The sequence below is a fragment of the Athene noctua genome, chromosome 3 (genome assembly GCF_965140245.1).
Source record: "Athene noctua chromosome 3, bAthNoc1.hap1.1, whole genome shotgun sequence".
NCBI classification, from domain to species: Eukaryota; Metazoa; Chordata; class Aves; order Strigiformes; family Strigidae; genus Athene; species Athene noctua.
In genome coordinates, this window is record NC_134039.1 from 30,517,753 (window position 1) to 30,534,760 (window position 17,008).

At 44.4% G+C, this 17,008-nt stretch overlaps 1 protein-coding gene across 1 annotated transcript in view; it reads left to right on the forward strand.

The window, feature by feature from the left end:
- Positions 1–17,008, forward strand: part of CACNA1I (calcium voltage-gated channel subunit alpha1 I) — a 184,123-nt gene that overhangs the window by 99,600 nt on the left and 67,515 nt on the right. The window contains exon 5 of the mRNA XM_074901371.1: positions 3,943–4,040. Coding sequence (XP_074757472.1) covers positions 3,943–4,040 — 98 coding nt within the window. The remainder of the gene's footprint in view (positions 1–3,942; positions 4,041–17,008) is intronic.

Sequence of the window (17,008 nt, forward strand, 5' to 3'; positions counted from 1 at the left end):
TACTCTTGCTCGTGGCACTGAGCTGCCACAAAGCAAGGACAAGGAGCCTGGAAAGCTCCTGGAGTTTAATGAGGAGGCAAGCATTTTTTACTAGATTTAATGTTTCCCTGCTCTTGTCTTATGAACACCCACCAAACACACAGTTTCTTGGATTGCTGGTGCAATAAGGATCCAGGCACCAAAGGTCAGGTCACTGTCTGAGAGTCAAAATAAGCACTATGCACCTAATCCACTACCATAGTATCTTGAGACACAGACATGGGAAAATGTGAACCTCCTGAGATAAATCTGCTGCCAGTTTCTAACTGCTTTTTTGCAATGAGCGCTTTTGACTCTGTCACCATGTCTGCATGTGGCAGTAGGAGATCAGGTACAGTCCAAACCTAGAGGGGGTTAAGTGTACAGGGTTTCCATGCAGTGGGAAGCAGGGCTGGCTGGAGAAAGATACATCTGTGCTGGTAATGCCTGCAATGTTGCAGATGCCCAGAGACTCTGGCAGAGTGCTTAGAGATCTCATTTCATTAGAGAAAGGAGGCACCATTTGGATTCATCATTTTTACCTATGTAGAAAATACTTTTTTTTGTTAATCATGGGGTTTAATTTCACCTTGGTCATCTGCAGTCCATTGTGGCATGGGTGTGCTACCCTTGTGCAAAGAGATGTGTGAACATAAGCTGATGCTAAAGCAGTCACCAGGAATGAAAAGGTGAAAACAAGTGGTCCTAATGCAAAATTGTGCTGGAATTGTGTTTAAGTTGTTTGGATATGATTTATGTGACTATGATAGGCATAACTCATCCGCAGGGATTTAAACATCCTGGATGTGTCTCTGTTGTTATAACCAAGACCAGGAGGCCTCAGGAAGAACTGTAAGCAGAAGGGGTCTGCTAAGAGAGCCAAAGCCCTGGGGCCTGCTAGGACAGAGAATGTTTTTGTTAGATGTTGCTCTCTGAAAAATTTAACAGTTGCCCTTCTCTGACACATCCTTGGGAACAGCCTGCTGTTTTCATTGGCAGAGTGACTTACTGTTCGGTGGGTTTTTTTCCAGCTAAACTAGAACGTAATTGCAGCAAATCTGCAGCCACCAAGGGCTGAAGGAGGATGGCTCGCTATCTGTCTAAACTGCACAGTTGCAGCTAGGGTAGCATTCATCTTGCTCTGAAAGGACCTGCACTTGATCCTTTGATGATTATGAACTTTTTAGTGACACAGGGACTGTGCTATGTAGATGGCAAGCTCATTCCAGCTAGGAAAGAGTAGTGATGTGCACCTGGTTAAGGTTACTCCTACTGTAATTCCAACAACATGACTATAGCCACAAGAGGACAAAACTCAGACTGTTTGTAAATGGAGGTTCTATTTTTACATGAATTTTGCATAGCTAAGTCTAAGAAAAGATGTCACCTCTGCCTGTTGATTTAGCCTCAGGCCTAACCCTGTGTTCTTCCCTTGTGCTCAGTTTCTGTGAGGGTCACAGTGTCTTCAGGACTTCTCATTTGGTTGCTTGCAACTCAGAAAAGACCACTTTTTGAAATTAGATGTATTTTTGGGCTATTTGCTTGTTTGGCATCTGACAGTGTGTGCTTCAGGTTGTTCTGCTACTGCCCAAAAATATTTTTTTTTGCCTTCAGAGGTCTAACTGCAACCCAGTGCTCTAGGGAATGTGTTTTTTTAGGAGAGGAAAGGAAGTTCTGTGGGACTTCAACAAGCTTGGACACCTTTTTGTTTCTGTGCATACATCTACCCCTTATAACAGACTGTAGCACAGGGACTCTTTCAGTCATGAAGCTGCCTCTACGTGTCACGTCTGTGCTGTGAAGAGATGTTAGCCCACATCCTGGGAGCAGTACAGCTATGTCCATATGGTGCTTTGCCCATAACAGTAGTTCTAAAGTTTCAGCAGGTCTGTCTAATTCTGGAGCAACAACATGCTGATGAGGCAATCTTGCTTTATGCTTTTGGAGCAAGGTTGATCAAGGCCCTTTGCACTGTGTTCATTTGCACCATGCAGGTACGTCCCTTGTGGGATGCCCTGTAGTCATATCTGTGCATTTATATCCGTGTGTGTTCTTCCTCCTTTCATATCCACTTCTCAGTTTTATCTGACTAGGTTCTAATCCTCTGTCTATCATGAATGCTTTCTGTAGGCTAAGTATTGCTGCTTGATTTGGGGTGGAGGTTTTTTGGGTTGCATTTTCTGGGGGTGTGTGAATATGTTGATTATCTGCATGAAGTCTCTCCTCTCTCCTGCACTCAGTATATGTGGAACTGACAGCTCTGGAGAGGTAAATGAATGCCACTGCATTTCAGAGGAAGAATTATTTCATGCAATTACTCTAAAAGTGCATGAGAGAGCAGAGTGAAAGGAGTAAGGGAGGGAGAGAAAGAGAGCATGAGAGAGAATAGTCACAACACTTTGACAGGTTTACCCCATTGTGTTTGAAAATCTATCGCTCTGATAAGTCCCCTTTGTGAAAGGTGCAGAGAGATAACGACATTTGCTCTTCAAGGTCCTTTTGAGTGAAGAGGGTAATCAATAGAAGGATCAGTCCATTTCAGTCAAGTTTCATTCAAGTCCTATCCCTGATATTTCTTATGGACTGGCTGTACCCCATTTCCCTCTCAACATACCACTTAGGCTCTCTAATTCACTCCTCAGTGGTTCCTGGGCAGAGGGATTTGGGTGGACTTTAAGTTACTGGATTCTTGACTTGTAGGTCTGTCTTTATAAATTATAATGGTTTTGGTTTGAGAAGGGGTGCAGTAACAAAAGGCTCTGTCCCCTGATCCCTCTTGGTCTCTTGGGTATGTTGAAAGGCCAAGGAAAAGGAAGCTTTTTGTAACTTCGTTATTCACATCTGAGAAGAGATTCAGGAGAAGCAGTTCCTGTCCTGACTCTGCTGCTGTTTCATCTGCCAACTTCGTCACCCTTTTGGTCCCCTCTGCACAGGCGGTCACCCCAGGGAAGCTGGTGACAACAGCCCATGTCTTCCTGGAGGCCTCATGTGCCCATGTTCACTAAAACATGCAAAATGCTTTGAGATCCTCAGATGGAAATTGCTGGCCGGGGTAAATGGTTAGTATAATCTAGTTTCTTGCCATGCTGTCCAAGAGGTAGGCAAATTACTGGACATTTGCTATAGTGGATGAGGAGGGGAGCACTGGGCTAAGGGATGCTGGGCCAGGTCACTTTTTTCCACCTGCACCTGCTGCTCTTGCAGGAAAGCCAATGCGTTAGTCATAGTTATTTGTACTTTGAGGTTATTTAGGGAGCATGCTGGGTTAGAAAAGCTAAGGTCTAGCATATGTCCTAAAATTAGGCTTTTCCCCTTTTGGCTGGTGTCAGAAAGGAGTGATTTTACAGCTATGGGAGAAGCCTTCCCACCTAGCCAAAGCAGTTACCACTTTAAGTAGAGAGTTTGCTTCTATGTGAGGTAAAACAGGTTAGCTGAATCCGCCTCCAGGGACCTCATCCTGCACTGTGAGATGAGGGAAACACAGGGAGCACCCCGCTGCACTGCAGGCAATGCTCAGCAAAACTGGCTACGCAGACTCTCCTCTTCCTGGCCTCCCAGGCAATGTCCACCCCATGTGCATGCCCTCGCCAGGAGTTCATGCTCTTTGATCGGGCATCTTCATCCACCTCTTCCTCTCCTGATGGTTGCAGCAGGTAAGTGTTATTGTAACTCCTGGCCTGCATCCCCATGGCATGATGTCACTGCTCTCTGTCTTGCTGCAGACAAGCTGTGTTTTCTGCCAGGGGAGCTGTGGGCTCTGTTCCTGATCCCAGAGGCTTTAGCTTTTCTCTCAAAGATTCAGGCTTCATCCCCATGACTTCTAGAAACCCTAGTTTAGTGATGACTCTGTGGCTCAAGCCAAAATTTTGGATTCTTTTAAATGTTCTTTTTTTTTTTTTTTTTTTTCTCTCTCCCCTTCTGCAGGATGGTGGAGTACTCCCTGGATCTCCAAAACATTAACTTGTCTGCAATCCGTACTGTCCGTGTCCTAAGACCCCTGAAAGCTATCAACCGTGTGCCTAGTAAGTCACGCTTCCCTCTCACACCTGCTCAGCTTGGGTTGTAGGGAGTATGTCATCAGTAATGCTGTTTGTGGTGGTGTTCTCCAGGCGGGGTTCAGGTGCAAATTGAGTGGAGACTGCTGCATGGTGTGTGCAGGCTTTTCCTCATCATGGGGCCAAGAGGTGTCATTGGGCAGGAAAACTACAGTCTCCTAGCATATCTGCCCAGGTCATCCTTTGTGCAGAGCCATGCTGATGGCTCAGGAGCAGAAACCGAACAACGTTCATTAATGGAAAGGGTTTTTTCTCACTCTTACTGAAGGATGTTGCAGGTTTGATAATGTCTGCAGCCTCAAAAAGGGATGTGTGTGAGGTCTGGAGAGGGGTGAGCTGGGGCAAGTAGGGACAATTGGTTTGCTCAGGCTTTCACAGGCTCTTTCAGATCCTCTCATGTGAAAACATTTCATGCCATTACAGCTTAGGGGTGTATAACACCGGGTATTTTTTCTCTCCTCCTCACCCTGTATTTTGTACTCTCTCTTTTATGCTGACTATCTCCCCTTTGAGCTGGCATATGTGTATAGCTGAGTTGAATGCCTCTGGGCACAAGGCTGCTGGGGCTGTCCATGAGCCTGAATGTGTCAGCAGTTGAACTGCTGCTCACCAGAGCCATTTGAGTCTGAGACCCAGTCCCCAACTCAGGTCTGCATGCAAACAGAGAAGTGCTGCAGCCCTGGGATGTGACCCGCAGCCCTGTGGCATGTGCCACACACACACACTGCTCCCATAGCAGAGGTGGCCCCTCCATAACCCTCACTCCCTTCCTTCCCAGAGGATGGGGACAAGATCAGCATCTTTGCCGTGCTTTGCAGTTTTTATTGGTGCTGAACTGTTTATTTCCTTTTCTTCCCTTCCTTTGCCTTTCTTGCCCCCCCCCCCCTCCCCCCCAAGTCAGTGCTGTTCTCCCTGCAGTCCTGGAGTGAGTATGCAGGTGTTGCCGTTGTTATTTAACTGTAGGAAACACTGATGGATGTGGCTCATGCTTCTCAGTGGTTGTATCCAGGTGGATGGAAGTGAACTGGTGGGTAGGTTGCATGCCATTGGGATCAGGGGGTTGCGAGAGCTTTGAATTCAGTCTGCTGTGTCACTCCAATGTTTCTGGCTATTCCCTGTGCAAAGGCAGCAGCTGTCACATGCAGCTCTGTGAGACTTTAAGGGTTTCTTCCGCAAGTTTTTCTGTCTTGCAGAATGACAGGAAGTCTCTTTGCTCTTCCCTGTAATCTCCCTAATCAGGCTGTCTGCAGTGGTTAAGACCTTACCAGAGCTTTCCTAATCCTCTTGAACTCAGATGCTCCTTCTTCTTTTTCAGATCTGAGGAATTTGGCACAGTCAGCCTCCCAGTCTGCATCATATGTTTTTCCTTGTGCCAAAGTCACTTTCACAATGCCACCTATTTCTTGAACATGCTATTGAGACTGATTTCAGGGTCTCTGGCTCCATGCAGAGCCGTTCTAGAAAAGGGTCTTTTCTCTCTTCCTGGGTGTATTTTTATCTCTGAGCAATAGCCAGGAACAGAATGTGCTTGAAAGGTGGCAGGAGGGTGCCAGGCAGGAAAGCAGCTGGTTTGGACACTGAGTGAACACCATATAATAGGTCCATTGTGGGGTAATAAAGATGGGAGCCAAGAACAACCTTTTGGCTATTGACTGTCAGCTAAACAACTCCCTCAGCCAGTCTCCATTTCTGTGGCCCTTCTCCAGAGAGAAGAAGACTGGGAGCCAGCCATAGTCCTGGCTGTAGGCATGCACTGTGGCAGGGGGGAGGCATCTCCTCTGTGAGGGGGTGGGCTGGAGGTTGTGCATGGCAAGCTTGCCCCTTCCAGGAAGTGTATGGCTGGCTGTGTGAGGGCAACACTGTCCTCGTGTTATGCAGCCCCTTTTCCTGCCTGCTTCATAAGGAGTCCCATGAGTCTGCACTCAGAGACCACTTTGAGACTGATCCCTGTTATCAGGGTAGACTTAACCTTGGTGGCGAGTGGGAACATCTGGAATTATATCCAACTGACTCCTGCAGACGTCTGCGTGTTAATTGTTAGATACCAGTGGTCAGGAGAAAAGCTTGACTGGCAAAAAGTTGAGAACTTGTCTTATTCCTACTTACCTCCTGGAACATCTGGAGTCACTCCCCTGCCAGCAGGAACCACTCTGGGAAGGAGCGGTGTGAGTGGCATGAGAACTGGCCCACCAGGGACCTGCTGCATCCATGCCGAGGCACCAGTCATGCTTTAGATCATCTCACCTGACCTTTGTGGAGGACGGGCCATTGAATTTCCCCTGACTGTCCCATCTGTGGCACTGCCAGTTTGCTCCTTTTATCAGTATAAAACTTTATTAAACTGTTGCTGTTTTAATTTCCACTCTGTGGTTAAACCTTTATGTACCTTTCTAACTACATAAATCTGTGGTTATATGGAGAGAACATTTTGGAAGAAATGCCATCCTGCTATGAATTAAAAAAAAAAAAAAGAATTAGATTCCCTGTGAGAGAAAGAACTGACTTGAGGGCTGAAAACTGGTGAAGAGACTGTAAACAAAGGCTTGTGATAAACAGGAATGAGCTGTGTTGGAAGAAGGTGCCTAGTGGGGTACAGCAAACATAATTAATGGGACCTTTGGCCACAAATCTTTTTTTAATGTCTTTTTAAAGTTCTTCATTACTGATCTGAAGCAAGAGGAAAGTCTATTAGTGAGATGTACTGATGATACCAAGATGGAGGTGTTGCAGGTGCTAGCAAAGAAAGTGGGGAATAAGACAGAGGGAAGTAGAGGGAAATTGAGGTCTTGGTGGGAGTGTGAGATATTTGGGGAGGTGCAGGGGAAGTTAATCCCAAAGGCAGATATTCATCTGTATTCAGAAGGCTGCAATGGGACAATGTGGCCCAGCATTCACCAGTGGCCCATTTCAAAGACTTCCACATGGGCACTCAGGTAGGGACTGATTTTCACAGAGAAGTCTGGCCTTGTGAACTGAACAACAGCAGTTTATTATCAGAAGAATGGACAAAGTGATTAGGAACCTGAGTGATTACTGCATGAGAGGAAGAGTGCTGAAGTGGTCTGTCTGGGTAGATTATTTAGCACTCAAAGAACAGTAACACTCTAATAATCAGACAGCGTTTGAAAAGTCCACATACTGAAGTGAGAAAAATCTGGAGAAATTTGAGAGAAATTTTGTACTACATGAAGCAAAAAAAGAAGTGATGCCAGAAAATGAGGAGGGAGGAAATTTAGGATGACTCTAAGGCAACAGTAGCAACGTGGCAGAGGAAAAAGTATCACCCGTTAAATAAGTTAAATAAACGTTTTATATTCTTGGCAGGTGGGCAAGGCTGAAGTTTAAATGCCTAAATTGGCCGTGTTTAAATTCTGCTTACCTGTGTTTATTCTTAACATGTTCCTAAAATCCCTTCCTTACAGTGAGACTTGTGAGGCTTTGAAACAATGAGAAAAAAGGAGATGACAAATGCTGTTTGTGTGCGCTGTACTCATTATGTATAGTGTAAAGGATGCGTAGACTCTCCCATCTGAATCGTGACAGAAGAAGAAAAGGACACTTAGTGTAACCAAAAGGTGGCAAATGTTCATTAAGGAAGAAGTTCTCCACCTAATTTGTAATAAGGCTGTAAAGCTCACTGCCACAGGAAGTCCTTCCAGCCCCAAATCATGTAAGAGGCACTGTGTGAGTGAAGTAAGTAAAATGGGATTGTCCAAGGGACAACAGCTCACATAGAAACACTTCTAGATTTCAAATCTCCTTGCTTTAGGTTTAGAGCTGATCTTCAACGGCTGGTTATCAGCAATTGATTGCATTTCTTGCAGTTCTCAGCGGGATGTGCTACTGACCATTTTGAATTTCACTCTGGATGAAGAAGTCTCTGGTTCTGCTCTGCCTGATCATTCCTCCATTCTCATGTCATCTTTGAAGTGTACTAGAGAAAACATGAAGTGCCCTAGTTTTGTCATACATATCACACCTTCATTAGTATTCTGGCTTATCTCTTGTATTCCTGACTACAGCCACAGGAACGCTGCCTTTTGGGGTTTTGTTTGAAAATGCATGAAACAAAAGTCAGAGATTGTTCTGGTCCTGTTACCATGTGATTCAATACCATGGCAGTGAGCTGGTGTGACAAGCCCTTCCAGCCACTGAACAAGTATAAAGAGGGAAAAAATACCCTCCAGGTCTCTGTCAGAGGTAGCTGCTTTCTGCTCTGGGCATGTCTGTATCCTGGGCATGGGGTGAAAGTCCACATCCATTTGTTCTTAATATCTTTTTGCGATCGTGTGGCAGGTTGCTAGGTGAAACGTTGCTGTTTCTGCTAGCTCTTTCATCCTTTCTTCTCATGGCAAGGCACAAGGTTTGGGGGGAGGCTGGTTTTAGTTTATTTCTGCCAGCTTTTGAGCAGGGAGTCTGCAGTAATTTCTGATCGTCTGAATTTCTTCTGTAATTTTTTTTTTTTTTTTGATTGGAGCAGAAAATGTTTCTTCAGTTTACTCTTCTTTGTTGCATTGGACTTATGCAAAGAAGAGTCCTTGAATTGTGTTTGATGTCTTCCAGTTTCCACTTACAATTTAGTAACTGATTCATCATTTGGAAGCAGATTACTTCAGCTGAGCATGCTGTACGGAAGTGGAGGAGTCTGTTGCAGAGTGTTGCATAGCAACTTTATTGAGTAGAAAGTGTATACATGCGCTAATGCTTGGTGTGTAAGTGCAGTAATACTTATGTGGAGGTATAGGCATTAGAAATATAATATTATATTCTTATTACTAGCTGTGCAGGAAATAGAATTTCAGATTTGTGGGAAGTTCTGCTCTTTCTAAATGTGTTTCTTCTCAGTCAGAACAAGAACAAGCATTTCCTATCCATTTTAATATGGTTTTATTCTGCCTAATTTTAGGTTGTTGTTTGCCTTTTTGATTTTTTTCCAATACTTTGTCATGACAAAGAAGTTTAAAAATAACAAAAACCTCAACCATACCATCTGGTATAAAAATGCTTTCCTCTCCTCTTGTCCTCCTTTTCATTTTGCTAAATGATGTTTCGATAACTATCACAACACTAAAGTGTTTCCATTTCAATGAAATAGCATTTTTTGCTGGTAAAAGTGCTGTGTAGGAAAATCTTGGTCTAGCTACATTTTTCTTTAATAAATATTGTTATTACAGTAGCTCCATGGGTCCAAATAGATCATAGTTTTCTACTGTTCTTCTACAGACCTCAAAGATATAAACCAAGGCTTGCTAGTTTAATCTTTCTCATATTGCAGACCAGGTGAGAGAGATCCAGTGAGTGTCACCAGCAGGAATACAACTGCCATCTCCTAACTCTAAGACCTGTGTTCAGCTCACTAGATCAAAGCACCAATATAAAAATAGTCTGAAGCAGCTGAACTCTGGTATGAGAAAAGGAGATGTTTTATATTTATATCCCCACCTTAAGTTTATATTCCACACCAAGCTACCTGTGTTTGGTGCTATAACAGTGCCTAAGACAGAGTGGTCTGGCTATGAACCCCACATTTGGCACAGGGGATAAGTGATGATATTTACTTCTCTAAATGTGTTTTTGAAGAACTAATTTCACTGATGAGCATGTGTGAAATGAGCTTCTGACTGAGATATATTAGGCTGTAAACCAGTCTCATTTACAACTAGGTCAGACAAAAAGCAAGCACAGTTGACAGGCATAGTCCTGCCCTAGCAGTTGGAAATACAAAGGGATTATGAGATTCTTCTTCTAAGGGAGACCCACCCCCACCCCCCCACAGGGTCTTTGCTTCAGATGTCTCACTCTTTCTGAAAGACTACTGTCACTTGTTCTCTTCCAGCGTTGACTCTCTTTCAGAAATCTACTCTTCCTTTTGACTCTTTTGGAAATACATTTTTTCCCCTTATAACGGCTTTATTTGTGAAGTGATAAATGAAACTCAGACATTGATGTATTTTTGAAATAGCTAAACTTACCCCATCCACAGTTCTTCATATGAGCTGCTCTGCAAACATTTATTATCTCATCTCAGTGACACACAAACCATACTTAAAACCAGATGCAACTGCGTACACAGATTTATCCACATGCAGCTACAGTCCTGAGCAGGTTAGTATGGTGACAAGAGTGATGTTCTCTCACAGCATTCCTACACAAAATTTAAGAGATTAAAAAGCCCTTTTCGTTCCCTGGTCAGGCTATGTGTGACTCAAATGCATTCAAAGACAAAGCTGACAACTTTCTGTAGGTTCTGTCCCAGGCAAGTGGGCAGCAGAAGGATGGAGAAAAGCTGGCAGGGCATGGACTCAACCAACGGGGTCAAGTTCAGCCTACATCTTCCCTTTCCAACCCAGTCTTCTAGCCAAGTGGAACAAAGCACTGAAGAGAGCAGTGTGATTTATGCCTTGGAACAGGCCATTAAAGGATACCTTTCCTTGGAGAGGGGGCAGATCAGAGAGGGAGTGTAACTCAGAGTTTCACTTTCCTGTATGTGCAGCTTTTTATCAAGTCATTTGAGCCCTAAATCAAACAGGCATGTTCAGGATACAGGGAAACAGTGTGAGGGGGAGCAGAGCAGTGTGAGGATCAATAGAGAGGAGAGCAGAGGAGGAGTGGGGCTAGAAGAAGAAATGCACAGGAGACAAGTGGCAGGGTTTTCTGGGCACAGCACGTGAAGGCATGATGCTCCTTTGTGTGTAGGATAATGCAGAGAAAGTGGGGGTGGAGGGAGAGAGAGAAGAGGAGAAAATCAAAACTGAAACAAGGGCTAGGAATTGTATAAAGAAAGTCTGTAGACTCAGATAAATACACTGGATAGGTTTGCAAATCAGTGCTTCTCTGGGGCTTTTTAACAAACTGAGTAGGATGTAACAGACCCACATCTTGTAGTGCTGGAAGAAGTCTTCAGCCACTGAAGACAGGCTGCAATTTTATTTTCTTGTTACCTGATCTCAATACTGTTTTTTGCGTGCATTCCCCAGTGTGCAATATATGGCCACATGTTTAAATGGGTAATCAAAGTAAATTTGGGAGAAAAAACAAATCAAAACAAAATGAAAATTATATCCTTGTGTTAGTGTAACATCATGGCAGAGAGCTGGATAACACTGAAGTGCAGGAAATGTAGACCTGGTCATGCCTTGATTTGTACTACATATTGCTTAGCCCTTTTTTTTTTTTTTTTGGTCATAGATCATGGGAGAAAATCACTTTTCCCTCTCTGAACCAGTCTGCTCAATTTCAATGTTACTATAAACAAGTATTCAAAAGTCACAAATTGTGCTTGTAGGTTGTCAGATAGGTTTTAAACCATGAGATTTTAAAAAGGAAAAGGAAAAAAAAATATCACAGATTATTTCTATTTTTCCTATGGCTTTCAGACCTTTGAACCAGTGACTCAGATCTTGTAGTCCTCTTTTTTTCCCCCATAATAGTGAGTCATAGAAACTTCTCTTTTTTTTTTTTTTTTTTAACTGTGATCCAGATTGTCAAGTCATAGCAAGATTTCATGCCTGAAGGTTTATGCCATGCATCCCAAGACTCCCCATAAAAATCACAAGAGTTAGCAACAGCACTTTGGAGTTTGTGTTATTAGAAGTAAAGCAAGCCTGGAAAAAAAAGTCAACCCAAAAACCAGTCATAAAGAGACCTTCACTGGAATCTTGATTTCTCCTTCTTCCTCTAGGGGAACCTGCACAGCCAGAATTTTAAAAATGCTTGGTGCCTCACGGTTCCCATTGTGACAATTCTGCTGCCTGTTCAAACAAGCTTAGCCTCCAGTGTACACAGCACTCTCGAAAGCCCAGCCACGTATTTTGCTGCCTAAATGGGAGCTGAGCTGTTGTGCAAAATCTGTCCCATGGGACCTATCAAGCAATGGATACCATGGAAATGTGAGCAATAATGACAGTGTATTATGGGGTGAAAGATAATGTCATATTACACTAATGCAAATTGCACTCTCTGTGTGGGCAGGGCAATTTACAACCATAACCTTAAATTTCTCAATCTTTGTGTATTTCGGGCCTGATTCTCCTTTTCACACACATTTCACCTAACATCACGTCACTATCTGCAGTAGAAACATGATTCATGCTAGTGACAGTAAGAGGAAATTAGATCCCTTAAATCTTAACCAGAAGTTGCATTAACAGTTTTACATAATCTTTTGCATTATTCTGTCATACTTACACAGCACTAGAGATGTGGAAAGAACCTAAAGGTATTTATAGAATAGAGGCAAGTGACTTGTAGCCCTGGCACTGGAGTTACTTTTTGTCCCCAGTGCTGGGTGACCCCTGCAATTCTGAAAGAAAAACTGGCACTGTATGTTTTTAATAGTTTTCACTGGAAGTGAATGCAGTCGTCATTGCAGTGATAAATGGGGAAAAAATGAGATGATCAGTGAATGAACAACAGTAGCAGGTGGTAGTAGGTGTTGCTTATTAGATGTTCAGTATTAGAAAAAAGAACAGAAGGACAGCAATCCCCCAGAGACACACCTCTCTAAGAAATAATCTAACACCTAGTATTGCTCTCCAAGACAAGGTTACTTAACAGCCTAAAGCTTGCAAGCGGTTAATATGTCAGGAGAGTGAAGAAGGGGGCCACTGACTGAGACCTTTGTCTGCATCTGTTTCTGCTGATATCACTGATTACGTGGCTACCAACTTTGCTATGGTGGTACATACTGAATGTGAGGTGCCTGTGGTGGATGAGCTTTCTGTTGCTATCCATGGACCTTATCTGGGCTCATAAGCATCCTTAATAGGGTGTAGCCTGCTGTAGAGATGAGCTGCCTCCTTCTTTTTGGATCATAGCGAGTCTTGGACTGAGGCCCCTCTTTTTCCAGAGATGTCAGCCTTTAGGTGTCAAGGTAAATGCTCTGGGTTTTACCCTCATTCTTGAGGCCACCGTAAAACTGGGATCAGGTCTGCAATTAGTAGGCCTCACCTCTGGGCTTGCTTCTTCAAAGCACATTGCATGGCTCTAATTTCTGATCCCTCTGTAGGGCTGGTGAAGTTCCAGATCAGTAGGAAGGAACTGTTTTGAGCACTGGGTCTTGTGCATCTTGGAAAAAACTGTGAAACATGAGAGCTTGGGACTGCTGTTTAGACCACCTGTCTTCTGTGAAAGACTTGGAAGATGCAGCTAGAGTCTGACCCTTCAAGCCACAGTTAATTTTTGGTGTTATTTATGATCTAGTGAGAAGATAATTTTCCATTACCTTAGTGTGTATTTCTCATAGCATTCCCACAGGTTTGTCTTTTTTTTTTTTTCTTTTGACATCTTGATATTCTCTCAAAAAAAATCCTTTATGAAGAGATCTTCACTACCCAGTGCTGGAAGTTGGACCTGTTTCTCTGTACGATTTACTGCAGGTCTCTGGCAAAGAAATATGGCAGTAACTACTTGTGGCATGAGCCAGGCCAGGGGTCCATGGGACTTGTTGCTATATACCATACTAAAGGTAATTATAATTTTCAAGGTTGCTGACACTTCTGTATGCCAGGTCTCACTAGGAGGGGCATATTTCCTTGACATGCATGTGATGTTTGATGGGCAGGTAGGAAACCTGCCTGAATCCCTCTGAGGGATTCAGAATATCAAGATTCAGCCCTGACTCTGGGATCTGAGCCCCCTTCGATGGTGTGCTGAGCACCGTGGTTATGCAGTGTCCATGTGTTTGTTTTCTCACCTTCCCCCCAAGGAAAACAGCATGTCTCAGGTTTCATTTGCACTCTCTTTTTGGCAGTTGTTTTAGCTGAGTGTGTGTTGGGGGATGTTGTAAGTGGTGTGGGTTTTTTCCTTTTCTTCCTTTTCCTTCTGATGCTTGTGTTGCCATGACCTGATCCATCTAGGGTACGCATCTTGGTCTTGGAGTGATAAGCAGTGAGGTCTGTGCTAGACCCTGGCTCCCAAGGGAATGGTTTCTACAGCCTTGGAGCAAGCTTGAGAGAGCTCTTTCTCTTACATCAGTACACTTTAAACCTACTTTGGAGAGCTCTGTTGTCCTAGTAGGGTAAAACTCTGACCAACAGGTTTTTTTTCTGGAGCTTTAGTCTCTCTTTTGACTACTTCAGGCTTAAACTGAGAAGTACTTTGAAGGTAAGGGCTAAGGACACTTAATGCTTGAACTGATTCAATATCCTAAGGGAATATTTTACAAGCGAGACAATGTGCCCATGCTACTGAGAAAATGAACAGCTTTTTGTAGTGGCTGAAGCTTTGTAAGTGCTGCTGGAAATGTCATGCTTTGATATTTTCTGTGGTCAAGCTGAGGAGTGATAAAGATCTAGATAACTGGAGGTAATATCAACAGACTGAGCAGGATGAGGTGTCTGAGCTGGTCAGGAGATTCTAGAAAGCTTTGCACAATGGCAAGGCAAGAGTGGGGTGTTAGTGAGGAATTTAGTGGCACTCCTAAACTATGGATCATGTTGACAACCTGCAAGTACAAAACCCCCAACCCTAAATGTGTCCTACAAATGTACCCGAATCTAACAGAGAGATCAATGGAAAGACTTTGCTTGCCTCTGAACAAAGCCAGTGTTTCACATTTGTGTCTGGGGCAGCTTTTTATTAGCAGCAGAACTGGCTGAAGATCTCTCACTACCTTGTACTGTCAACTGGACCTGGTTTTCCATAAGGTTTATTTAATCTGGCTCAGGCCCGCCATCTAGACATGCTCCCTCTTGCATTGGTGCAAAGCAGAGGGTGGTGATCTGCAATGTGGATGAGGCTGGCTTTGCAGCTTGAGGAGAAGCTGGAGCTGCATATCGGCTGTTCCGGCTGAGCTCCTCTTGCTTATACCTGTGTTTGCAGGAGAGGCTTCAGTTAGGAGGAATGCAGCAAAGGGAAAAAGATCTGAGTGGTAAGGGAAACTATGGGTTATAATAACAATGAACTTGGTAGTGCATCTACTGTTACACACACAGCTCATTGGTTTCTCTTTGCAGTAGTTTGGCCTCACGTTTTAGCTGATGTAAATGAATGCAGTGTGTGAAATGACGACTAAGCCTCGGATCAGCAAGAGATCAGTGAGGAGGGCCACAAGTTTGAGCACCAGCATGCACTGTGAATACAAACTGAGATTACATTAACTACAGGGGTTGGCCACAAACAAAGGTGCATATCTCCGTGTGCTTTCTGCACAAATACAATCTATCTGCTGGAATTGTTCCTCAGTTCTGCAAATTCCCGTACAGAGCATGCACAGGGAAATCCTGCCAATCCCATACTAGCTGGATGGACTGCCATGTGTCCTGGGGCAGGGGAGGAAGGAAAGAATGCATGCTTGGACAAGCAGCCTGGCTGAGGGACAGAATAATGCTTCAGTCTCTGTACTCTGCAAAATGTCCTGCCAGCTACAGTCACAAGTGGTGATGGGGAAGAGATTTGTTTTCGCCCTAGTTAAAATGACACTTGGTGACTTGGCCCATGATGCGGATGAGTGCTGAAAATTATCTTCTCTTCCATCTGGTTTACTCTAAGCAAGGGAATGATTGCCTCAAACTACTATCTCCTTTTGACTCTGCACACATTAGCTTTGTCTCTCATTGTAGAGCTGGAAAGGACTCGAAAGCCTCAGAGGTGGGTGAGATATAAGAAACCAGAAAGAACAGGGTTTCTCACCCTCTCCTGAGACAGTCCCCGGTTCAGATCATGGAGGGAGTGAATCAGCTCAGGTGTTGGTCCTCACTCTTGAAAAGAGGCAGGCGGAGAGAAGGCAAAGTGATGGAGCGATGCTGAGCAGGAGAATTGGGAGGTTGTGGTAAGTTGTTGGGCACACCTGCACTGTGCGGCTGGCTTGCCTTCTCCCCAGCCCTGCCCCAGCTGCTCACTGCCATGCTTTATCCCGGGGCTGGCATGTGTTGGACGAGTCTGCTTAGCTGTGACAGCCAGGCTAATCAGGGTTGATGGCAAATGTCTGTCACTGTAGTGTCTGCAGTTTGTCAGGAAAGGCCTCTGGATGCTGCAGACATGAGGCAGAGGATTCACTTTGCCCAAACCCAGAAGATAGTTCAGTGACTTTGCTTCATCTTTTGACTTTGGTCAGCCCTGTGCTTCCTTTCAGCAGCTCGCTCCCCAGCACTCCTCTAACCCTCCTGACACTTCTCATCCCTGTGACATACTTTCCCCCGACATCCACTGCTGTGTTGGAGTGGTGAACACACCTCTGTTGTGCTCGTGGCTTTGCTCCCACAGGATATCCTGCTAGGAATAGCCCTGCTGGTGAGGTCCTATCTAGCACTGTTCCCCACCCCTTAACCAAGGGCATGGGTGAGCAGCAGGGAAGCATATCTGATCTTCTTTTGTGAGGATCCTTCCTTGGATGCCCACAGCCAATGCTGTTTCGTTTCCTCCTTTCTACTGGTCTCCTCATGAGGGTGTGGGGAAGAGAAAAGGCCTTTCAGAGCTCACACCTGGCACTCATGAATATTTCATGTTTCTAGCTTTTCATCCCCTTGAAGAGCAAAACCTTTTCATATTTGATGCCTTGGGAGTCTGTTTGGTTGCTGAATGTTACTTCACCAATGCTCTCCCTCTCTGCTTTTCCTCCAGACTGCCCAGCCCCTCTTCCTTTTTCTTCTCAGGGAACATCTCCTTTTTTTCAAAGGCTACTTCAGAAAAGGTCATTGTCCTTTTCATATTCTCTTCTTGCTGTGAGCCAGCATGGCTTCTCTTCTGCCAATGGTAAAGGACAAACAGGGATGGGGGAAAGGCAGCAGTGGAGAGGGAGGCTGGGAGACCTGTGCACATAAGCTGTGGTGTAGAGGCAGAGAAAAGTAAAGGGGCAGAGCAGCATGCAGAGGCTGTGAAAGGTAGGAAGGAGGCAGCAGCAGGACTTTGTCGAAGAACCAGCTTTCTAGAACCTTCCAGAAGTTGTCATGCAAGATGCACCAGTGTTGCTGTGGATGGTGTCTTGTCTGGCAAAG